We start from the raw sequence: 25,840 nt of genomic DNA on the forward strand, positions 1-25,840 counted from the left end.
ATGTTGCCCGGCGGTGCTGCACGCACTTGAACAAGCATTTTAGGTTGGAGTTGTAAAAGATAACTCTCTTCAAATTAGTGGTAGTCACTACAAAGAATCAGGACGCTGGCCTCGTAGTTTAATTTATTTTAATAAAATTTTAGCAAGGAAGTGTTTCTGTTTGGTCCCTAGAAAATCTTCAGTAACAATAGATTGAATAAGTAAAACGAGCAATAAACTCGTCCGTCCTTATATATGTTAAAAAAAAAGTGAATTTTGCTTAGTCTTTTGCCATCTTTATAGATATTTGTTTTCTATAGATTTATGAGTACTTTGTATGCAAATCCTGAGGAACTCTAGATTTTATTATAAATTATTTTTTTCTTGTTGTCCGGAGCAATATCGTTAGTGATGCTAGGTGTTTGTTCTTAAGTGTCTTTGTTATGTGAATGATTGGAAGTGAAATGTAATGAAGCGCGTATCAGACCATAGATGGCGACAGAGTCTAAATGGCTTTGTTGTAAAAAAAAATGCTTACGACTATTTTATCCGGATTGACCATCGTTTTTACCTTCACCGGCACCTAAATCAATCAATCAATCCGTTATGGGATGAATTATGATGTTCTACAGCCAATTTTTACTATTTTCTTCCTGATTATTGAAATTAAATTTTAAAATTATTCTTATTTTCCCCAACTCGACGATTTTTTCAATGAAATCTAATAACACATGATAACATAGCTGCAGAGAATGATGTTGCTGCAGCGTTAATTAGTTGAGAGAGAAACGCAATATTCGTAGCGACTAGTCAAAATTCAAACATTATGATGATATCAGGCGCAGGAAAGCCCGCTTGGCAGCCTTTCGAGGCCATGGTCAGCGAGGATCAGCAGCAGTAGCAAGACAAGCGATACCGACAACATGTCCATGCTGCGCCGGAACGCTTCAATCATACATCATGTGCGCATTGATCGCTGGCTACCCACTCATTACCTGCGCGATTCGTTTTTTGGCGGAACCATTTGCTCGCGGTGCATTAATCGAGATCGAGCCCACCAGCCACGACGGGCCGCTGTCGATCAATTCCATCGCACCCCGCGTGGCCAGCCCTCGCGGTCCATTCAACGTCGCAAACCTTCCCAGGAACGAGAGCAAAATTAGGTTCATGAATGGGTTTTTGAATGACGGCAACCGCGTGTGCAACCTTCAGCGAACGCCAGCGAAAACCCACAAAAAAACACCACCACCAATTCCTTCCAATGCTTAACCACACTCTTCATAAACGAAACAAAAAAAAAACTCAAAATCATTGCAGCCTGCAGCGCGGAGAATTAGCCGCCCCGAAATTCTTCGCCCGCTGCACCGGACTCGAGATCGAGACATAATTGATCGACATTTAAGGATTGGGTTTCGCTCCCTCATGATTCTCTGTGACGGGGTGCACCTTAAGTGGTGGACCTTTTTGGGGAGACGGCTGGCGTGACCCGCAAACCGTTGGGCCCTCCCGGGATCGCGGCTACAATTAAAATGTACTTAACCGTGCAAAGCGCGCGTCCGTGTCTGCGTCTGTCTGGTGTCTGTCCGATCGTCGGCATAACTGGGTGAATTCGGGAGGTCCTAAGCTGTGCCGCGGGCAGTGCGCTAGCAATGGTCTGCCCCGTGAGTGACCTTGAACGACCAAATCGCTGTCCGGCTTGCTCTCCGATCGACACATACTGCAACGATGCGACGCACAAAAGGACTTCAATTCCGGTTAAATCGTTCCGGATTGTGGTTTGCATTTTCAAGGTCTTGTTTTTTTTTCGGGAATTCCAATTTAAAAACACAAATTTACAAAAAGGACATTCGCTTCCTTTCTTTTCCTCCCCACAACTTCTTTATTTATCATCGCGATCGCAACGTATGCAAAATGTCCCGTTACACAAATTGAAGATCCGTATCCGCTTCCATCACGCTCGTCACTTATAGCCTCCCCCAAAAACAAAAAGGGATGCCACCACCTAGTATCGAGGACACACACACACACCGGCTGGGAGGGGTTCACGCCACGCACGCATCCGCACCGTTTAATCCTTAATTTGTTTGCCGATCGTGGAACATGAGGATAATGAGGCAAGAGCTCGGTTTCTGTCGTTGCGCCCCCGGGTCCATTCCAACCGAAGGTCAGTCAGTCGTTTGATGGAGCGTGAAATGGTGCCAACAGGCCCTCTTTTCACCTCCTGCTCCCGTTCCCCCCCGTTCCGGGGGTTGATGGTAGACGCATCGCACGCAAAGTGACGAACGGTAAATTTGCGTTCTGCATACATTTATGCGGCTGACACTCGTGAGGTTCGCTTTCTCTCTCCTTCTCTCTCAATTTTTCCCTCTTTCTATCTTTCTCCCGGCGTCACAAGGAAGGTAAAGGGCCAGACACGTCCGGTGTTGGAGGCGAAATGCCTCCATGTCGAATGTCCTTCGTCCTGCGTGGTGCGTCACCGGTGCGGTGCCAGACCACCAGACCGCCAGACCAGTCCCAGCACCCTGGGAAGCATTCCCGGACGCTAATTTCCGGCACGCAACGGTGATGGCGCGGCGCGGCGCGGCCCGAGTCCCGCGTGAATTCATCACGATCCTTTCTTTTTAATTCCTGTACCTTCCCCCCCGTGGTGACGGTGGAGGGGAGGGAGGAAATGTGGTGATGGGGATTCTTATCCCCTCGGCTGCCACCCGTCGCACCCCCTTGGCCACACTGATGCGTTGTGCAAAATGTGCGCGCGTCATGTTGTTTGAATTGGTTCGGTTCGGTTCAGTTCGGTTCTCCTCCGTGGCAGTTGGAGTTTTTGATGGATTTCTGTCGAATGCCCTCCAGTGCTGGAGTCCGTAAATTAGCGTAAACCGGGACAACGGGAGACGGAACGGGACCAGAGGCTCCGGAGACCGGGCGGGAAGCGGGTTTAAATTCTAAATTAGAGTGAAATTATGCTCGTCTTCGGCATCGGCGTCGGCGAGACGTCGACGTTGGCTGATGGTGGGCAAGGCGAGGGGCAAATAAACACATTTTCCGTGCCGCACCGTACCGCATGGTGCACTAACGGGAAGGGGTTGCACTGTGGTGCGCTGAAAGGAACCGGTGGTTGGCAGGAACGGATTTTTGATATAATAATTTCAGTCACGGCATCTCGGATCTACCTCCTCGCAACTCCCGGTTATTACCGGCGACAGGGATACGGCTACGGGGTTCGCCCATCGCCCAGTCCTTGGTCCCAGTAATGTTCCGTCCTTCTGGCCATATTGTTCGAGATGATTCAGGGAGAGACCATGCTGCGGTGGGGAATATCGGGAAAAGTTTCTTGGGAAAATGAAGCGCTTTCGAGCTGGATATTATCTCTCGGACAAGATGGACATCATTTACAACTAATGATGCGCGCCATTAGTGCCAGTACACGATAGCAACTTTCCTTAACGGTAAACTGTCATTTACTTAGCGTAATCTATCATTTTGTGCCTTGAAATTTGGGAAAAGAAATCTAAATTGTCGTTACGTCTACCAACTGCCACCATATTGGACTAATTTATAAACCATCGCGAGTTTGAAGAAGAGTTTGAAGTGAATTTCAAGTGAAAGATAGAATTAAATCTCTTTATTGACAGTTCTTAGCGGTAAAGTTGCAATCGTCTATCAGCCACCTTATGCATTCTGAAAAGTCTTTCGTTCCGATTACAACACACTAATCGCACTTTTTGCTGCAGCTAATGGATTACTTCCTCACGGTTTTTGGGCCTCCCAAACCGAATCGATCAACCGGTTAAAGCGTGCGCTTGGAGTCCGCGTCCACGAAAACAAACAAAACGCTCGCAGTTCGAGACTGTAATTTTCACCCAATTTCTCGCTTCGATCTCGACCCACGACACGCCACGACACCGATCGATTGCCACCGGTTTGCGCTGCACTGTCCAAAACCGGAGCCCAATGCACAGCGCGCATCCGAAACGCATCCCCAACGACGTCGAAAAGCCTTTGTACACTTTACGACGGGATTGTTGGCGCCGGCCTGGTCCAGCCCGGCTCCCGATGATGCCAGCAGCAACACGACGGTGGCACGGCACCGTCGGCACGCCGTGCTCTGATTTTATTAATCATATTAGCCGCCCCTAATAGCCGTTATTAGGTGCGTGCGTTCGGTTGCGTTGCGATCGCATTTACGCGGCGTTACACGGCTCCCCCGGTCCCAGGGTGGTGCGTCCTTGAGCGATGCACCGATGCGCAAATATTCCGGCGGATGGCGGCGCTAGCAGCAGCACCCTTAACCATCGCATCATCATCATCATCATCATCTGCTGCTGTTGCTGCGTGGTTTCTTAATGTTTGCAGACTCCCAATCCGCACAGAGCCTCACAGCCTGTTTGTATAAGTGTGTGTGTGCGCGCGCGCGCGAACGATGCGATCACGATGATAAATGCGGTCTAAGTGTAGGGTTCCTCCTCGTACAGCATCTTTCAAGTGCCGAACCGTGCCGACAAATGCCGGGAAGGACCCCGGGAAGGCCCCACACAAATTGCATTAGCCAGAGAGCTCCCCTCGCTTGGTCGCAAAAGGCAAGCAGCATAAAGCGAGCGCAAGGGCCCTAGAGCAACGTGCGATCGGCATCATCATCATCATCATCGTCTTCGGTTGGGCCGTCTGGGTCCGTCGCCCGAAAATGCTTTGCCCGGTGTCCTTGGGCCGATTCTCGGAAGCGAAAGATGCGAAACATACATGCTCGCGCGCGCTCGCGGAAGCGAACTACGTTGGCCCTAAACTTCATTTGCGAAGAAAGATTGCGAAAGAGAACGAACGGGAGCGGGGAGATGGGAAACTCTGCCGCTGCTGCGAGGCGTAACATTTTACAGTTTGCTCGATGCTCGATGCCCTGGGCCACCGCAAATTGAATCAACCGAAGCAGACGCTGGAAAAATGTGTGTCAAAGTGTTGTGCTTCTTTGTGGCTGTTCTGCTGCAGCAACATTAGAATTTATAGGGGGTTATTTGCACAAAAAATTTCCTAGGCTGCTGAGGATCTCCAAAATCCATTGCATCATCATCAACTTCATCAAGTGAATTTGAAATTCTTTTTGCAAAACACTAATCTTGAAGCTCAGTCACAAGGTCTAGCTAGCAGCGGCTGGTATTATTGATATGCAGAGCCAGCGATCGTCCAAACGCCCACTTCCTTATTACTCTCATCGCGCTAAACACCTTCTTACCTGACACAAACGCATCATTTGGCCCCCAACGCCGAAGGAAAGACTCAAACACCAGCCACCAACTCGCCATTTCCTCCATCCGCTTCCAATAAGCGGACGCACAATGTGCGATGTTTAATAAACAATCAGCAAACCCCTCTCCTCGTGCTCGTCCTCGTCCTGTCAGACGTTGCCATCGCTTCTCGCACAAGGAACGTCGCGTCTCGCGTCTCGCGTGCATTCACGTCCATTTCGCGTCGTCGTCGCGTTGCGCTTGCGATGATAAACAGCAAAAATTAAACGCAATCGGCACGCAAACTAACCACCGAATCGTGTTCCACCATGCTCGTCCTCCACCCCCGTGGCCGACTCGACACCGTCGATGGTATGGTGTCACTCTCCCGGTTGCCATCGGTGCGGAACATCGAAAAAAAAAACAAAAAATTGTGCCCGTGCCCGTGCACGGGCACATTGTCTGCCCGTGCACCAAACCATCTAAAGGAGGGAGGAAGGTAAAGCATTTGCATAACTTCTTGTCCCGTAAAATGGCGTAAAATGCAAAGCGAATGCTTTCTATTGAAAATATTTTCATTAAAACTTCGATAAACAGTTTATTGTGTGGCTTGTGATTGCGCCACTGGAACGGAAACATAAGAACACACACATGAGGCGTCCATCTGTCTACAACGCAGCATAAGTGTGTGTGCCTGTTACTGTTTAGAACAAGAACGGCATCATCTTCAGTCCTGTGCCCATACGGTATCACGTCTTCGTTATGATAACCACCCCCCAAACTGTACGTTTCTTCTCTCACTTCCTTCCCATCTCCCAATTGTGCTGTATTCCCCCGGTCACAAGCCGGGCCACTCCGCTTCCAAATCGTCTGACAAGTTGCAATTGGAAGCGAGCAGCTGGAAGGGAGGAATGGAATGGAAGAAAACAACGAACCGACCGAAAAAAAAACAGCATTTCCAGTACAAATCATATTGTTCCCCGGATGGTTGAGAACGGGGCCGCTTTATGGTTGGGTCAGCAGCGGCCAGCAGCGTGGAGCGGAGTGGAATGTTGAACGTGCGTGCTGTACGATCGCCAACCCCTCCCCTGGTTTCTGGTGTCGCACATGCACGCGCTCACGATTTACATACAATTTTGTTAATTTATAAACATAACGATGAGTGGCCTTGAAAGCATTGTTGGCGTGCGATTGAGCACTCGCAGGAGGTGAAGGTGGACGAGGGCGCTGACAGCCATCGCTGCCAGCAACAAAAGGGGCGAAACGCACCGCACAACACGCACAAAGGGTGCAAACGGTGGTCAATAAGACTGCGGAGTAACCAGCGCTAGTATTTAGTTGCACCACTCCTACCGCTGTCCCAAATGGTGGATGTCAGTTTTTGAAACAGCGCGTCCTGCGTAGCGCAAAAGTTGCTTAGATTAAAGCGAGAGATCAACATATACGATGGGCGATGGGCACAATCGAGGGGAGCAATCGGTCGTCTGTCAGTACCGCAGAAGCGTCCGTCGTAGAGGATGATTTGCTGCGATGATCTCCAGCGACGACTCCTCTTCAGCGTGGAGACAATTTTGGTTCTCCTTTTTTTCTCTCTCTTGTGAGTTGGCTGCGCCTGCAAGAGTAAGACATCGGACGTCCGTCGCTTAGCCTGGTCCAGTGACGTGGAGTGCTTAGATCGTGCTGACGGCTCGATGCCTTTGCCGCGATGCGTCCACAACCATCGCCATGGACGTCGCCGTCATCGCTGTCGTCGATCGTGGCTGGAGATCATCGTTGACGATTGGAGAAGGAGGAGCACTTTTTCTTTGTCTTTGTTTTGTCCTGCAGCTGTAATGATGGATGGTTACTCTGGAAGGACGTTTTTTGTTTTTCATTTCCGTGGAACATTAGTCGTGGTGATGTCTCGATCTGCGTCCGTGGTTTTTCGGTTTGTTGTTCCGATGTCCGCTGCTTCTCCGGACCAGGCAGAGGATTGCAGGGTTCAAAGATGGGTTTGAAGTAATCCATCTGGTATCTGGTGTGGTCTTGCGTTGTTCTTTGGAAGGATAATACGTGAAAAACAACACTTGAGCGTGACGCCAGGTGACATCAGGGCAGCGAAAGCGTGTACATTTGACGTACAAGTACCCTTCAAGGTGCTGTAGTGATCAAGATAACAATGTCGGATAAGTTTATTTTGGGGAACATAACGTTTCATTAATGTTTGTTATTTACTTTCAAATTAGACCTGTTCGATTAACTGAAAGCCACCTTTTCGAACAAATTGATTGGATCAATTGGCACAACTGCATCTGCAACGCATGGAGCCCCTGGATACTCCTGATAACGATCTCAATTTGATTAATTTGCTCGATCGCTCACGATCGCTTCAAACAGCATTCATGACGCCATCGAATTAGTGACGTTCTGGCTTCGGTTTCCTCTGTCTGCACGAGCGTCCTGAGCGTCAAGCTTATCTTCGGTCCAAAAGGTTGATCACAATCGCTGCGTAACTCCCCTTTTCGAGCCACAGAAGGTGACTAGATCTCCTTGTGGTTGGTTGGCCCCAACAGGTGCAGGTGCTTGATCCCGGACTACGGTCGCAAACCCCAAAACAACAGCTTCGATTGATTTTTGTGCGATTTCTAGGAACTTCCTGCCCGATGCAGCAGCCGCAGCAGCAGCAGCAGCAGAGCGCAGTGACTGGACGGTCTAAGGCCCCAAAATGAAACATAGAGCTGCGGCTCAAGTCCGGCGCTGCCAGCGAAAAACAAATTATGCATTCAGCCAGCTGCTGCCGTCGCTGCTGCTGCTGCCGCTGCTGCTGGACCCGCATCGATCGATCTAATTCGTCGTTCCTAATGCCAGGTTTAGGAGGTAGGACTTGCAGTGTGGCGCGAGCCGGCTCTAACCGGCGCAGCATAGTATTAGCGGCTTGGCAGACGCTGGATTTCGGTTCCTTCGGGGTTTTTGCTTCGTCGAAAGGCAACGCCGCGGCGACAGCGATGTTTACTCAGAAGAGACTCCGGTCCGGGCGTCCGCGTCCGGGTTTCGTGGCACGAGCCTCGCGACCATTTTGATTAGATGCGGCTATTTGGTTGCACCCTTTCCCGGGCCTTCCAATGCTCGCTCTAATCCTTATGTGTTGCCGCCGCGTGTGTTGCTCTTTCCGTCTATCTCGCTTACGCCTCGTTTTTCGCGGGGTGATGATCCTCGTAGCTATTTTGTTCAATTTTCTGCCATTTCCGACACTGCCACTGCCACCGCCACCACCACCAACAGCTGGAGCCGTTTTCGAGGGAGTCCCCGAAGTGGGTGCAAGCGGCCCACAGCTGCTGGCTAGTCGGTCGGCCCGTCTGGAGGCGAAACCGCATTTGAGGCGCATCGTTTAATTTATGCTGCCCCCACTCCCTCTGTGTTCTGAGCGAGAAACGTTGTGTGTGTCCGTGTCCGTGTGTGTGTTTGAGTGGTTTTGTTCGCGAATGATCGCGCGGCATCCCATTCAGATTGCCATCGGCGCCCCTGGATCGCCCGTTATCCAATCGATTTCGGATCGGATGCTCTCCAGGGAGGGGCCACGGAAACCAGGCCACGTGCCTCGTCCAATTTGGTGATCACGAAATTGCTGCGAATCGAAGCGATCCGATCCCTGCACTGCAGCTGCAGCTCGTTGCGACTCCTAGTACTACCGCTCGTAGATGTTGACGGTTGACGGTTGAGGCTGCGATCGGATACGAACCTTGATTCATGGCTTTGACCGGGGGCAGCATGTCTCGAGTAGCAGCAACAGCAACAGCAGCACCAGAAGGGCGCAACATGTTGTCTGGCACCACTGCAGAGGCTGATGGCGTACAGATGGTTCTAATTAAATTAGTCCAGCCGAAAATGCGATCGCGACTCCCCGAATGCCAGTCGGCCAGTAATGGTAACCATAAGTGAGGGATGATCGCATACTCATGGGCCAGAACGGCCTGGCGTGACTCACGATCAATGTAATCAATGTACCAAGTGCTTCTTGGGGAACATTCGCTTGGATCGCTGGATCATGGATTGAATCATTTTCATAGACTTCAAACGGAAGACACTAGATGGACAAACGAACGAATCACGCATACAAAAGCGCACAAATATCCTCAAAACAGTAAGTTGCTTAAGCACACATAACACACAAATGATCGATACGTGAAACATCCAACAACAATCATTCGAATCATTTGCTGATCATCACATATCCGTTTCGTTAGAGATCCATCGAAGTAACATCTCTCTAGGAGTCCCTCCTTCTCCATACACTCGCTTCTTTTCCCTCCATCCCCATTCCCATTCCGCCTTAAATTTGCGTTTTTTTGCAGATTGTTTGAAGTGTTTGGTTTTTCTTCGTTTCCAATTTCTTTTCCTTTTTCTTGTTTTTCCCAATTCTAGTGACAAACCAATAGCGCAGCAAGACACACTCTGACACACTCTGAACACTGCCTACACACGCCTTATCCTGCTTCCGCTCGATTGCCCTTTGCTCACCCCTGCTAGCTCGCCCTTCTTTGCCTCGCTGCCTGACTGCCCGCCTGCCCTTCAGCCCTTCGGCCCTTCGTCCGCTTCTTATGCGCCACCAAACGACACAAACGGTGCAGCTCTGCCCAACACCTACACACTCACACACAGGGGAAGGGCGCAGGTGTTTGAAACAAGAATGCTATGGGAGCCTTGTATAGCACGGCGAGCCACCACGACAAGTTCATGCTCAGGGTGAACCGTATGCCGGTAATGTGTGCTTCCGTTCTTTGATTTTAGTATTTCTTTGTTTAGAGCATTTATGTTTGTCATCTTTTGGGGAGGGGTGTAGTGGTGGTCACTGTGTAAGAAAGTACGAAAGCACCACCATATGATCGCGATCTACAACACCTTCTAGGCGCACGAAGTGATACAAACTGTAATATACATACATCCACGTTCGATAGTAGTAGCAAATAGAAGTAGAGATAGTGAAGAAGTTTTCTTTTTAGCTTGTTAATACTGTATTCAGAAGATCAATCATCGTAGTTGTATTGGTTAGCCAATGATCATCTTAACGAATTGAAATGAATTGGGAAGCACAGCTAATCCTAATCCTTGGAAGAGAGGTTTGCAAAAGAGAAGCTGCCGCCCAACGTGGGGCTCGAACCCACGACCCTGAGATTAAGAGTCTCATGCTCTACCGACTGAGCTAGCCGGGCACTTGTGATCGCTTTCCACACATGAAAATCGCACCCCGGTGATCGACTGGGAGGTGCGCTGACCTGATGCGCCGACGCTATCGTTTCTCCGACTCCGTTCCGTTTCTGTGATCATAATGAACCGAAGCATCATAGCGTCCCACCGACTGATGCCAACATTAATTAAAAGGAAACACTCAAAACCTCTAACCCTACAACCCACCTGAATATGTTCGAGTGCAGCGTGCAATCCCTTCGATGGTTCTATGCGAGGGAAAACATTGAAATCAGAATGTCGTCGACACAGACCGAACACTCCCGCATTTCTGAAGGGAAGCAGATGAAGCGTCTTCCTATATTTAGAGGCGCGTTTGGGGGCAAACCATGGTACTTGTTATGATTCGGTAGCACGCCCACCAGTGAGTGGGTTGCACCGAGAAAATACTCCATAAAAAATGTCCCACTATTTCTATGCGATCACATCTCATTTCGAAGGGGATGCTTTTAGTTTCAGTTGTGGTTTCATTCACGCAGAGTAAACTTCATCTTTTCCAACCTCATTTAGGTCTTTATCGGTGCAAACAACATACAGTTGAGTGCTCGGTGTTGCAACAATACATATGCCGTACACATGCTGTAGCATCATGAACTGATTTCGATGTTAACCGAGCACAAGTACGTCTCCGTTGCTTTCAAACATCGCGCTCCGATCAATTCGGTTCGATCGCGATCCGCACATCCGAGAGGCAATCCCTTCCGGAAATAAAACACCCTTCGCTCCCTTCGTAACCCTCTCTGCACATGGTGATGCTAATGAAAATATTTGTTAATCTTAGTTGCGCGCGTTTATTCATCTTCATCTTTCTTTTTGGATTTTCCTCCCATCGAAGAGCGTCGCAGATATCAGTTCCGATGCTCAGTACGGACGCACCTCACCGGATGGTCTCCCCATACTGGCAACCTCGTTGTTCCTGTTCCTGTCAATTTAATCGCTTCTTGTTTACTCCACACGATGGCCGATGGTGGATTGCTGCCGCCTCTCAAAATTCATGCGCCCTCTCTTTAATAAGAAGCCCCTAATGGAGAAGAGGCTCCCCTCCCGATGGGGAGCTGAGACTGAGCACGTGCTCGATTTTTCAAAATTCATAACGATAATTTATGGCCCCGGGTGGGGCGCACCCCCCGGACCCACTCGCCCACGGCTCCAAATCCATCGAGTGCGTCGAGACGAGAAAAAATTCTTAAATCTCTCTCCAGCATCCAACGAGATCGACCTCCCACCCCCACGCAAAACCATCCTCGTCAGTGGGTGGTACCACCCGTGCTTCCACGCTTACGTCATTGCCGGGATTCATTTTCATTCCGGAAAAGTGGATAAACAGCGACGACGAGCGCACTCTAGCGTGTAGTACCAGGATGGACGAGCGAGTGAATGGAGGGGCAGCGAGTGGTTTGTTTTAATTTTTCCCGATGATTTATTCGTCGTACCGGGTCCGCGATGAGATTTTCTTTTTTTCCTTCCGCTGCTTTTGGCTGCCAGAGCACACTGATGGCGCTTCACGGCTGGACTGACGATGGTGATGGGTTAGAAGAAAGGGAAAGAAAGAGTGAACGCTTCCGCTTCGCACCGACCGGAAAACTCTCTTCCATCCTTCACGTGCATCGCGCACTTTATCGTGATCGTGATTCGTTGGTTGAAGTGCTGCTGATGGAGCGGAGAAGAGGCACATTCCAGCTCGTTTTGATGAGAGACAGATCGGGATCAATACATTAGGCTTAGGCAGGAAGTCTAGGAGGTGATGGGAATGTTGTTCGCTGAACTTTCCAAAATCTAAAATAGAATGCAAAACTGCGGACGCAACTGGATGGTGTTTCCTGGTGCATCTGCAGCATTATCACAAAAAATAGCGTCCTTGTGTATGCTTTACTCGCCTTCAAAAACGGGTGAAGATCAACGGGTCCGAAATTGCTTAATTATCTTTATAACTCTCGTGTCTGCTGTGCGAGATTAATGATTCATGCGGCTCACCGCCATTCGCAACCAACTCGTCATCGTCGTCATCGTCTTCGACGTTGTCATGGGTTCGTTTTGCGGTGCCACTTAAATACCGTCTCGTCAGAGGATCGTCACAGGCGAGCAACAAAAAAGAAAAAACAAAGATTGAAGCTGTCGGTAGCAAGCAACCGCGCTCGCTGTATGTATTTATGTATGTGGTGGGTTGTTTTTTGTCCAAATAATGCACTCCACATTGCCGATTACTGGATGGATTCGTGCGACGTTTGTCAAACCATTCAACGCGCTCGTGTTCTCACTGAGTTCCAGTTCTTAGACCTTCTTTGTACTACATTCATGTTACTGGCATGTTCTGGGGCACTTTTTCACCCAACTGTGTGGCATTGCGCTCCGTTTTTTGATTCCTTGTCCTTGTTTCTGCTGCACTTGCCGGCGAGGGAAGGATTAAAATCTTACCCAACAAAGAAATCAGTAAAGAGCATTGGCGGTGATTCGGGGATTGCGATTGCCTAAGTAATTGGCTTCGCCTTCACTCTTTAGCTGCGTTCTGCTGCCAACTGCTCGAGGGTTTTGCTTGTATGATTAATACTTTATTGAATTCTTGCCTCGACCATATTGGTTGGAATGGGAAGTGGTGGACGGTAAGCCGCCCAATGTTAAGACAAACATTTGCAGCTCCAAAGAAGCTCGTTGACAACGGACAAACGGAACGGAACGGCTCGGAAGGGATGGATGGACGGACGGATGGGCCGATGATTGATTATCGAGATCGAGTAAACCAATTTCAGCAAATGGGATTAGATTTTTCAGCGTTTTTACCGATGACTGGTTGAAGTGAAGTACGCAAGCAGCAGATCGCAGCAAGACAGACAACACCTTCAGCCTGTGTCCTTCTGTGTCAAATCACCCCCTCCCCCTCTCCCCTTCCCTTCCCTTCCCGGGGATCCATGCTGTCAGAGGGTGCGACGAATGCAGCACAAGAACACGGGATTTTGATCGATGACAGCACGTGCGGCTTGGGGAAAAAAATGCAGTTCATGAACCAAGCGGTAATGTGATCACGATCTTGAGATGGCGATCAACGGGGTGTGCTTGGGAAAAGTGCTCGGTACTCGGCCATCCTACGACCTTCTTCCTCCCTTGCATAGACCACCCTCTATTTGTTCGAAAAAGTGCCAAAAATAGTTCACTTCGTGTGCCGCTCCACGCCATGTGTCTGATGGCACAAACGATGTGGGTGAGTGGGTTGGAAAAGCGTGAAAAGTAGTTAGCCACGCTGGTGGTGCTCGGTTCCGGTCCGTGTATGGAACGGTATCGTCACGGAAGCATCGCATTCGATTTGATTTTGTCTGATTGTGACCACATGTGTACGGCATATGTAGTGTTGCAACACCGAGCACTCAACTGTATGTTGTTTGCACCGATAAAGACCTTGATGAGGTTGGAAAAGCTGAAGTTTACTCTGCGTGAATGAAACCACAACTGAAACTAAAAGCATCCCCTTCGAAATGAGATGTGATCGCATAGAAATAGTGGGACATTTTTTATGGAGTATTTTCTTGGTGCAACCCACTCACTGGTGGGCGTGCTACCGAATCATAACAAGTACCATGGTTTGCCCCCAAACGCGCCTCTAAATATAGGAAGACGCTTCATCTGCTTCCCTTCAGAAATGCGGGAGTGTTCGGTCTGTGTCGACGACATTCTGATTTCAATGTTTTCCCTCGCATAGAACCATCGAAGGGATTGCACTCTGCACTCGAACATGTTCAGGTGGGTTGTAGGGTTAGAGGTTTTGGGTTTTTCCTTTTAATTAATGTTGGCATCAGTTGGTGGGACGCTATGATGCTTCGGTTCATTATGATCACAGGAACGGAACGGAGTCGGAGAAACGATTGCGTCGGCGCACCTCAGGTCAGCGCACCTCCCAGTCGATCACCGTGGTGCGATTTTCATGTGTGGAAAGCGATCACAAGTGCCCGGCTAGCTCAGTCGGTAGAGCATGAGACTCTTAATCTCAGGGTCGTGGGTTCGAGCCCCACGTTGGGCGTTAAGAGATTATTTTTGCTTCTTCGTTGATACACATAGAGAAACTAAAAGTATTTAGCACACGATTCGAGCATTGTTGTCTATGCTGACACAAATACTTAACTAACTTACTAACTGATTGATTCTAATGTGCAATTCTATTGCTTTCTTTATTCTTCTCTTTTCCATTCACAGGTAAGTTACTCGATCAGCACAGAGGCGTTGACGCGTTACCGATGCATCTATTAATTTCTCGCACTCTTTCCAAGATACGCACCTTCGAACCTTGGTCGGTGTAACAAGTGAATCAATTACGCACAATCCCAAACACCTTTTAAGCTAGCTACCGATTTTCAAAGGAGCGAAGGTAACATAAGATTTCCTACATTTACTTTGCTCCGTTTTCGCTATTCCGCTGCTAAGCTGTTCCGCGTTTGAACGTTCCCAATAGCATTTCCATAGATATGTTTCATACTAGGATTTATGTATATATTGTTGAGTCGTTCGTAATAGTTGAACGGGATGGAGTATTAGAAAAAATGAGTTTCTTTTCTATTTAGAGCTCTAATTTTTTTAAGTATTCCAATTTAGAGCAAATATAAGAGACAAGTTCCTAGATTGAAACCTATAACCCCTGTTGTTATTAGTCTAGAAATAATGAACGAATTATTAATGGTTCTAGCTGACAAAACATTGCTCACAACACTTAGGCAATAAAAAGAGGGATACTGATGACTTATTTTCGGTTGCCTACCAGAACAAATGGCACAAAAAAGTACCAAAATGACTCAATGTCACGAGCGTGCAAAAACGTCCTGCATACATGACTAGCTGGCTTTAATTCGCAATAGACCGGCTAATGTGTCTAATGAGATGTGTCTAAATTGGCACCTCTTTGCCAATTGTTTTTGGTTGCAATGGATTTTGCCCCCCGTGACAAACCGCAACATCATCAACTCTTCCCGATAGAGTCATCAGTAACTGATGAAAAAAAAACGGCAAACAGCGATCCACAAGTGGCATGCATCCATCAACATGCTCTGCTCGGTTTGCTGGTCAGCTAATCAATTTGCTAATTTACAAATTCGCAACATCGCGGACGTTAAGGTTATCTCATCAATCATTCACTACTCGTCTGCTCGAGGTATGAATGGTACAAGGAAGTTGCGCTGACGAGCTTATGGTGGAGATAAATGCAAATTAGAAGCGGGAATAATTTTCTAGAATAATTATTAAGATGAAATCGATTCTATGTAAGCATGAGATCGGTTAAATGTTTAAATGTGGTTTAAACGAGTTTAGTATTTTCTAGCAAGACAGCAAAATCTCCAGCGCGAAGAAGTGGATGGGATAGAAAATGTTATCGGAAGAAGAACCTTCTGGGGGTTGGTAGGGGATTTTTTTTTGCACGTTTTTTTACTTTATTTTGCTTTAATTTTATTTCGTTTTATCAAAAAAAAATTCTGCAAAATATCGAGCGAAAAACGACCAAATCAAACTAAAACGATTCGCGGAACTTCGCGGTTTCGTCGGTGGGGGCGCTATTTGTGCTTTTTCTCGCTCACTCTAACGCAAATAATAGGAGTGCTCGAAAACTTCGAGCAGAGCAGTTTGGTCGACTTGCACGCAAATTTTGTCAACATGCATGCAAGTGCGATCAAAAAACTTAACGAAAAGAAAGGAACTTTACGGAAAAAGGGTGGAGGAAAATTATTTTCCGAAATTTTCCCTGAAGGCTGACTTGTTCTAACATATTCTCTGCATTTTTTACAGTTATTACCGACAGAAAAGATGAAAAAAATCGCGCGGATTTGAGTGTCAGGGTGTCCTGAATTGGGTCAGGACCTCACGAAAATGTGTCGCGGTAATCCTTCGTCAAAGTGATGCTTCTGAATCCGAATTGAAGTGGATTACCGAAGGTTACTTTATACGTTTTGATGCCAATAACCGCAGGATGCATAGCACTGGATATCGTATCCTTGAGATTGTAATAAGGAATTGTCTTTCTATAACAAGAAAGTATGCAAATTGATATCAGAAGATCTTGGAAGGGAAACACATCTCGTGTACAATTCGATTTCTGTCCTATGTTATACGATTTAACAACTAAGGTTGGTGCTCGGGGAGTCCAACCAAATGAAGTTGGCTTTACGAATTTCATAGAATTTTATATTTTTCAATCGAGAGCAGATTTGCTTGTTTGTTTCTATACCTAATTTTTCAACAAGTGGATTTTACTATAGATCAAACTTTGCGTTAATGTTGTGGACTTCGATTATCTATTGTATCTCGTAGAATTGTACTCGACAGTTAACTTGATCACAGTTACGTTATGAACAGTTACGAATATTTACACTACACCTCCAACTCCGAACTACTTTTCGATCCACCGACTACCGCATAGCGTGCGCATCAGTAGTAGCGTTGCTCGGTGACAGCGGTGGCATCATCTTCAACTCATCCCCAAGATCATTACGCTCAGGCAGCGATCCATCGCCAGCCCGCTCTAGCTCTAACTCTAGTCCGCCGGCCCGTTGGTCACTCGCTCCGCACAGCATGATGATGATGCTCAGTGCGAAAGAACGAGAGCGAAAAGGGCGACGCAAGATCCGGATCGAGAAGAAGTGAGGGACGGTCCACTGTCGAGTATGACAGAAACCCCCTCTCCCCACTCCCCTCACCACCGCTCAGGGGCCCTGGTTTCGAGGGGGGTTTTGAAAAGTTTTATTTTTAACATCAACGTCTGGGTCTTGATTCGTTCGCTCGCGTTCGCTTTGGTGATCCCGCGCGATCGCCATCGGCGCTCGAAAGTCCCGCCGGGTCAGTGGCGGTGGTCAGTTTGATCCGCCAGGTCCAACCATCATCCTCGTCATCCTCGACGGGGATCACCTCGTTTGTAGCGGAACTACTACCACACATTCGTCATCTATCGGTAGCACCCCCGGGGAGTGGCCAAGAGTGATCAGAGATATTAGGATGGCTTTCCGTGGCCACGACGCGATCTCACCTGGGCAGAAGCGCTAGCGAAGCGTCAACAGTGGCGTGGATGCTGCAAGTTTACATTCCAAAAGGAAGTTCCTGTTTGGCTGAGGCAAGGATCGTGCTCCGCGGGGTCGCGAGACGCCCCTTTTGTGACGTTGCGGCGGATTCATTGATGGAAAATCAATCGTAAGCGTGTGCGTGCGTGTGTGTGTGTGTGCCGATGGTGGTGCCCGATCGTAACGAGGCTGACGGTTATTTTCGACCGAACAGCTACTAGGCCAGTTCCGTTTTTTTTTTTCTTCTTTTCCTCTGATCCGCCATTATGTGTCATTTAATTTCTGTCAGTGTGGATGTGTTTGTGTGCCTTTTTAAGTTGTCATATTAGTTCAACGCAACTTGAAGGTTGCTTAGCATAAATTTTGCTACTTTTCCCACAACGAAAAAGTGTTCCAAAATCTCGGGGGGGGGCTCGGTATAAAAGTTCAGCCACTAAGGTCCCCGGTTATTTAGGCTTGTGGTTGACGCCAATGCCTTCCCTGCCGTTTGCCGTTCAATAAATGGTGCAAATTAAATGGTACAAAAATACATCATTGTCGGTGCGTGTATGCGTGTGTGTGTTTGTGTGCGGTACGGTGTCCGCTCGCTTACACTCTCTCTCTCTATTCTATTTATTCGTCCCCCGTGAAAATTCGCTCACGCTCGAAGGGCGACGACGTTGCGGTGCTTTTGTTACAAAATTTTGAATCAACTCCCACCCGCCAAATTCCCACCAGCTAGTGGTTCGCTTGGTTGACAAATGGCGCAACACCGCCAATCCGTTTAGAGTGCAACCCTGAGAAAGGGGAAGAGAGTGCAAACCCGACAGAGAGAAAGAGAGAGAGAGAGCGAGTGCGTGAAGATCTTGTTGTTTGTTGTTCCTGGTGTGACCATTCAGTGGTCAGTTCGTGATTCCAGTAGTAGTGGTTATTTCTCGACATCGCTGAAGCTCAATCCGTCTGATCAAAATGTTGAAACATAAGAACCACCATCGGCATCATCGCCACAACACCACCTACAAGCCACCGTTTATGCGCAAACGTAGGGTAAGTAGCGAGGAAAGAGACACAGCGGGAACTACAATATTAATGTTAAGGTCCACCATGGAACCGATGAACTGAACAGAGCGCGGTCTCGGTGATCCATCCACACAATGTCACGGTTTTGGATTATTTTCGGAAAAACCAACCAAGAGCCAATTCTCAAACATCATCACCACTACCATTCCGTCGGTTTCTCCTTGCTTTGGTCGCCCACTCCCAGACGACAGACGACAGTCTTTGTTGCGTCCATTTGCGTCCTCGACACGACACGGCAGCAAAGGGGGCCAAAAAAGGGGCCACCGAAGGTCACTCGGAGAAAAAGAAAACAGCAAAAATTGCAAAGTCCCAACAACGCGACAACGGACGGGGAGGGATGTGTTTGTGTACGCGATGCTGCAGCTGCCCGGCGGTGGTAGTGGGTGTCAAATGGTTCGAAATTCATTCATGCTTTTAAAAACTGCACACCAGCGTACCAGGACCAGCGTCATCATCGCCAACGACAACCTTCGCTTGGTTTGGTTCGGTTGTCGAAGCGAGACGTCGTTGTCGCTTGTCCTCGAATTTGTTGGCTGACGTTGTCGTCGTCGTCGTCGTCGCAAACCACAGCCATTGGTTGGATCACACTCGATGGAAGGATAAATTTGGCAAATGGAATCGAGCAGGGCCACGGCCATGAAATGCGCCAATTCTTTCGCGATTTCGCGTCAGATCGAAGCACCCTCCCTTCACCCGGGGTGCTATTGATTTGATGAATGAATTTTGCGTGCGAGAGTCGAGCATTTAAAAAAAAAACATGCGTTATGCGTCGTTTTGAGAACGCATGTCTGGAAGCTGCAAACCGGAGATCTATGCTTCATTTTCTGCAGACAGCCCTGCAGAGAATGGAGAGGCACTCCGCACAAACCCTGATTCGAAGCCGAAAAATATCCGCAACGTCATTATTCAATCTCGACCATGACTCAATCGTTTGCATTCGGCATCGGACGCCTCGGAGGGCTCCCAATTGTCACGTTCGGGATGGCGAACTCACCAGGACCGATGACCTCCAAGCACATTCTTGTCGATTGTTTCGACTTCACATCCCCGCCGAGCCGAGACATCGATGCTGCCGCGGGAAAAGCATTGGATAGAGACGGCAAACCCTCCTCCTGCTCCTCCTGCGGTTTCTGTCACACGCAAATAGCTCTACGCATGTTAAATATGGTGCACGAGCATTGAGTTCGGTGCCAAGAAATAACCCCCATCCCTCCGTTTTTCCATCCTCTTTGACGGGTGTACATTCCGAAATGTAAATCTCGCCCCTTGATGCCGTATAAAAAATAAAGGGATCTGTGGCAGTTCTAGGAATGCCCTCTAGTAATGCTCCTTCGTCCTTGTTGTCGTCAGCATTTTTTTTTGTGTGCTTGAGCTGCATTACTCTCCGTTACATTCGCGTTTCGCGTCGGCCACATGGATGGCGTCATTACTGCAGTGGAAATTAAAGGAAAATCTCTGCACCCCGGTACCGGGAGTTGCTTTTTTTTTGTCTTCTTGGCGGACTGCAAAAGACTTAATTTATTGTCTCGAGCTTCGGGCTTCATGTGCATGCATGGTCGCCTGTGGTGAGTAACGCCTTCAAGAGACGCAATCAGCCTGGCGCCGGGGGTCTGGCGACTGCGAAGCGAAAAGTGCACCCAACACACACACACACGCGTGAGCGCGCGCGTGTACTGCTGCTGCTGCTGTAGCTACCAAGGGTTACATGTGAAGGGTATTTTAAATATATTATAATAAATACATGCAACCATTGCAGTGGCACGTGGGTTTTATGCTGGGCATTTGATGCAGTTGAAGGCAGGATTAAATGGTTTTCCTTTTATGGTCTTTAGCACATGGTGATTGGTGTGCATTAGTGAATGTTGTGTGCAGATAAAATACAATTAATGCTTAAAAGTAATTTGGTAATAGGACAGATTTTTCTTTCTTCTTCCACACTCATGGAGACGCATGGCAGTTTGTACAAAACAAATGATTCGTCTGTATACTTTACCAACTAGAGTGCAGATCCCTTAAGATCTTAAAATTTTTAACCAATTTTAATGAAATTTTAGCAGCAAATTAAAATAAAAAACAACATCAGCTGATGGTTTGTGAAATAATGGGGTGCTGGTGAAGCAGATGAACTCAACCATTTACGCTCGGCTGCTAGTGAGTTTCCTACGCATAAACATAAGCATCGGTGCACCAGATCCGGTATGGGTTCGCACCATGACCATGGGGCACACCATCATAAATCAGAACGCGATTGCGCTGAGAGCGATTCCGATGTTGCGTTTCGCGTGCCGTTCGCATCTTCATCAATCTGCTCGCGCCCCACGATTTGCCGGTCAGCCGGACGCACATCTCGGGCCCCGCGTCTCTGACACAGAGCGTACAAAGATGGCAGATGCGAATGGCGTACCGAACCTGACACCACCGGCACTGGCATCTCGTTCGCTTCACTCCCTCCGTTGGTAGAAACGGACTTAACGGATCTCACGAAAGTAGTGCGCCGATTCTTTCTCTCTCTTCCTCTCTCACGTGGCTCTCTTTTTTTTTGACGAGACCTCAATATTTATAGCGCCAACGGTGGTGTGGGAGGAGGGGAGAATACTTTGGCGCACCGCAAAAGAACAGATCGGACGCGAAGAAGGAAGGTAAACGATCGTTTTGTCGGCCATTCGTGGCCGGGGCCATCGGTCAAGCACGCGTCACCACCGGAAGGCGCATGTGTGCGTGCGTGGCCCCTCCCCCCGGTCTATTGGATCGTACTTCAAGCCGCTCCATCTCCGCACCATTTCTCAAACCAATCTTTCGTCCCCGTTTTCGTCCCGGTTCCGCTCATCGAAGCTGATGTTTCGAACCTCGAATTACTGACCGATTGAAGTGAAAGGTCTAGAACTTTATTGCGTAAACATCGTATAACCTCTCCCTGCCACTCTGGCGCTCACGGTTTTGAATTTTCCCGCCAAACGTGCCGATGCCGAACGCCGAATGCATTAACCGCAGCACTAACCGCCGATTGATGGAAACGTTCGGCGAGCGTAGAAGCGTCCTATCGCTGCTCTGTTTTGAACTCTTTTGATTACATTATTTCATCGATGAGTGCGCGTGTGTGTGTGAGAGAAGGAGCATTGCCTTGCGATCGTCGATGCTGTGCGATCGACGATTGATGGATGGCGGTGCGAAGATCGTTGCAGGAACATGAAAATCGGTGGTTTATTAGCAACAGCTAGTTTCGTGGAATAATAGCAAAATATAACATTAGCTTGGATTGCCCTGGGAATGCATAACAACTACTGCTACTGCTTACCAAATAATAGACAATATGGAGTATCAAAACGCTGATCATACTGAATCCTGAAATGTAAATCTCATTCCCTGTGAAAGTGGATCCAATGTTGCACCGGAAACGACAGAAATGGCCAGCACCGTCGTACGAAAGCTCTATCGAGGTAGCAGCCACTGTTTGAAATGTAAACAAAATGGTCCTGCAAAGCTCCATCCGTCGGTCGGTTTGTGGTTTGAATCCTTCATTTACAAATTTGTTCCATAATCACACACACACACATACACAGAAATTTCAGCACCCCCTCCCCTAAAAATGATCCCATATGAAAGTGTATGCCAACCACAAGATGGCCCGAGAGCTCGTAACGTAAAGAAAGGAAGGAAGGAAGAAAGGAAGCGCATGCTACGGCAGCAATTTGTGGCCGGTTTTTCCCAGAGCCCAGGACCGTAAACAATGACACCGAAGCCCAATTTGTGTACCGAATGGAGGGGCTTTTTACCCTGGAAATGGTGCATTTTGGAGTTTGTAAGACGTTACTCGTCCCGTACCAGGAGGCTGCTTGGAGGTTGAGCCAGCTCGAACGAAGCTAATAAACGGTATCTATGTATGCTTATGGTAGCGGCCGCCGACAAGCTGGCTGCAATGGAACTGGCAGCCCCGTTCGTGACTCGACTGACAAGGACGGACCGGATGTAACCGACACGCAAAGGGACACGGAACACCAGGGTTAAGGTTCGCCCTACAACAGGCCGCATGGCCGCATACTTTCCTCCTATGCCTCGGCTGTTGCAAAGAAAAGCGTGGAAAGCGTTGTTGGTGTTGTTTGTTTGGATATTAAATTTTGTTTCCTCAACATTCCTGCCCGTGCTCTCCTGCTTTTAAGGAGCAATCTCGGGTTTAATGATAATTTTTATTGGCCACTCCAGGTCCAGTCCAGACAGTCACGGTTATTGATATCGAATTCATTACCAGAACAGCGCACGGTATGTACTCTGGTCTGCACTACATACACCGTAACTATTCCTGTCTATTCCTGCTACTCCAGTAACAGCACCTATAAAGCATTTTATCTTCATTGCAAAACACCAACCTTGGCCACACACACACACACACACAAACAAAGGCACACCAACTCTGGCGAAAGTAGCGAAACTTTGTTCATTATGTGTAAGCACATAGAGGGGGGAAGCATAAGCAATCCCCTTGTTTGGCTGTGACCACAGCTTGCCCTCGGCTAAACCCTCATTAGGTTTGTGTGCGGTCTCTTCCCACCCCCCCGGGGGCGGGGGTTCCATGTCACGTCATCTAAAGCGACAAAAAAGCCAGAAATCAAATACGGGAACATACCCGGCACCGGTACGCAAAACATGTCCCATGCAAAAAGTGGGGAATGGGATGCCCGGGAGTGTGCCCAATGTTCGACCAACTGGCCACAAACGATTGGAAACGCCGGGCGCGCGCGTGGCCACAGCAAGCGACTCGAGCGAGTCGTTCTGCACCATCGAACGGAGAAGAAAGAGGTAAAAGGTAGGGGGGGGGGGTAAAAACCTCAGCAGGACGACAGCAAAATCGGCATTGCAGTAAACGGAAAAGCATAAGCCGCGAGGCCAAGGAACCCTCCACGGCACCACACACACACATACGCACAGTGAGACTATTTCCATGCGGGGCCAAGGTCCGATCCCTGTTTGGCCGATGAAACCGCACACCACAACTACCAGTGGCGCATCCCCTTCTCGCTGATAGCGCTATCCACACAAGCCACACGCTCTGCTCTCTGCTCTCTGTGGTCTGCTGCCTGCCAGCCAGCCAGTCGGTCGGTCCGTCGGTCCATCGCATCAAATATCGATAAAATGGTCGGGAATCATAAAAATAATTTGTAAATGATATCATCAAGCGTTGCGCAGCCATTCCGGCCGGTGGCTTTTTGGCGAGTGGTTTTTATGGTGTCTGACTCGCCACAACATTGGGGTTGGGGGGGGGGGGGGGGGGGGATGATTCCGAGCGTTCCGTTCCGTTGCAACGGCATTTGATCGGCGGAAGGTAGTATAAACGTTTTAAAATTTTTCCTTCCCCAAAAAAAGGCCCCCCGAACCACATGAACAAACAGACACACACACACACACACATGTCCTTAGCGCAAATGATCCATATCGTGACAGACGGTGGCCGGTGGTATTATGCTCGCAAAACGAACTCAACGAATGTTTGCACATACCACCACCCTGCGGTTCCCTTTGCAAAACCACATCATTTTGGGGGGCCCTCTAAGCTCCCGGTGAGTCCTTAATGACGCAACCTACCCTCACCACGCACACCAGCGGTTGTAAAGAGCGCTTGATGCTCGAGCATGTCCGCTACGTACCGACCGCTCCACTGAAGCGGCACCACGTTCGTATCGTTAATTGTAAGCGCGTTGTCCTCGGCTTTGCAGCTACAGAATGGTCAGAGAGAGAGAGAGAGCGAGAGAGAGGATAGGATGACGGATAGAGGATGGCTCGAGACGGCGACCCATTCCATTAATTCTAACCCCTTGTACTTCTTCTTCTTCTAAGCACCCTTTCATATGCACGGACACAGTGACAGCACACGGAACGAACACAACCACATGCTAAGGCACCGTCGCCAACATCATCATCATCTGTCGCCCGTCAGTAAGACATAGGGGGCAAGAGGTGCTTTTGGAGGTTCATTTCCATGAGCTCTTAGCTCCACGAGATGACGAACTCACTCTCCCACTCACTCACTAACTCACAGAAAGGAGTGCTGGAGAATGGCTAATGCAATCATGTTCATCCTGTGCTCTGCTGGTTTGCTCTTATGGGGTTTTAGGGTTGTGTTTAGCTTTGGTTTTCGAGGGAGGGGGAGGAGGGGTGGGAAGCTCGAGGAGATCGGCTCGTCTCACTCGCTCGCTGCCACTGGATCGATACGCGCATGCGTTTCGCTCGCACTTGCCTGCGTCAATGCACCGGGTGACCGGGGGACTGTTACTGTTTTGGAAATACATCCTAACCGAAAAAATTACTTGCTTCATGGAAATGTAAAATATTTCGACCATAAAGTGCCACGTTGGTTAAATTTGGGTTTATTTACGAATATTTTAATTGAAATGGTAAAGTTCTGTCTCTCAACCGGGGGGAACACCCTGCACCGGTTGGTTGTCAAAAGCAAAAGCGCTTCGACAGCGCTGCGAGATAAATAATCGCTCACTACCACCCGTCAGGAATGCTGTCAGTTTCCGATGAAGAACAGCAGACGGAGCTGAATGGCTGGAGCACCTCTCGGCGGCAGGCGCCTCCATCGGCGTACCAGGCGCCTCCATCCACAGGAATCGTAAACATGAACCGCGTTGCTCTCTCTCTCCCCCTCTCTTTCATCACTACATTGCATCATCGCGCCTACTTGGAATCCGATGGAAACGGTCCCGGGATGAACGAGTGCGTAGATACGCGTTCGTAGTCGTAGTGTGTGTGTGTGCAACTGACAGCATCTGACAGCCAGCAGCACAACCAGCAGGCGAGAGCGAGAGAGAGAGAGAGAGCTCTTTTTGGGGTTGGATGGAGCGAAAAATTGAGAGAACACAGCAAAGCAACCGCAGCCCCGTAGTCAGCAGTCAGCGTACAAGGTACGGTCCCCGTTTTAGCCATTCCGCTCCGCTCCAGAAGGTGCCGAACGAACGAACGGACGAGAAAAACGTAACTTTCGAAACAATAGGCCGAAAAAATAGCCGTTTCCCCGTGAAAAGGACGCGTGAAGAAAAGTGCGTAACACCCACTCCCAAGGTGCTGTTTCCGTGTGCCCGTCAATTCGGTAAACCAGCGACGCAAGACCCGCAGGCCTCGCAAAGCCATCCGCGAAAGCACTTTTCCCGTGTGTCACAACGGAGCGAACGCGCGTGTGTGTGTGTGCGTGTGTGTGACGGTGAACATAGGCCAACGAAGGCCGCAGTGCCTGCTCCACTGCCTACTGCGAGCTGCATCCATTGCGGGCAGAAGAGGAAGACGCATGAGGTGGGGTGGGGGAGTGAAACTCCCGTGAAAATCTTCGATCGTCGTGCGTCGACG

General features: G+C 48.8%; 1 protein-coding gene and 2 non-coding genes across 11 annotated transcripts in view; 2 read left to right on the forward strand and 1 right to left on the reverse strand.

The window, feature by feature from the left end:
• Nucleotides 1-25,840, forward strand: part of LOC125951580 (voltage-dependent L-type calcium channel subunit beta-2) — a 109,096-nt gene that overhangs the window by 65,255 nt on the left and 18,001 nt on the right. For 2 of the 9 annotated variants that reach the window (XM_049680512.1, XM_049680518.1), the window contains exon 1: nt 25,450-25,558. The exons of 5 other annotated variants lie outside the window; for them this stretch is intronic. Coding sequence is in view for 1 of the 4 variants with exons in the window: in XM_049680515.1 (XP_049536472.1) it covers nt 18,392-18,469 (78 nt within the window). In the remaining 3 variants the exon portion in view is untranslated. Of the gene's footprint in view, nt 1-17,978; nt 18,470-25,449; nt 25,587-25,840 lie in introns of those variants that run through there. 2 more of the 9 variants (XM_049680515.1, XM_049680513.1) reach the window with 2 other exon arrangements.
• Trnak-cuu (transfer RNA lysine (anticodon CUU)) lies at nt 10,312-10,384 on the reverse strand. The gene has a single exon. It is a non-coding gene; the product is annotated as a tRNA-Lys (tRNA).
• Nucleotides 14,355-14,427, forward strand: Trnak-cuu (transfer RNA lysine (anticodon CUU)). The gene has a single exon. It is a non-coding gene; the product is annotated as a tRNA-Lys (tRNA).

This window comes from Anopheles darlingi, chromosome 2 (assembly GCF_943734745.1).
Source record: "Anopheles darlingi chromosome 2, idAnoDarlMG_H_01, whole genome shotgun sequence".
In the NCBI taxonomy this organism is placed as follows: domain Eukaryota; kingdom Metazoa; phylum Arthropoda; class Insecta; order Diptera; family Culicidae; genus Anopheles; species Anopheles darlingi.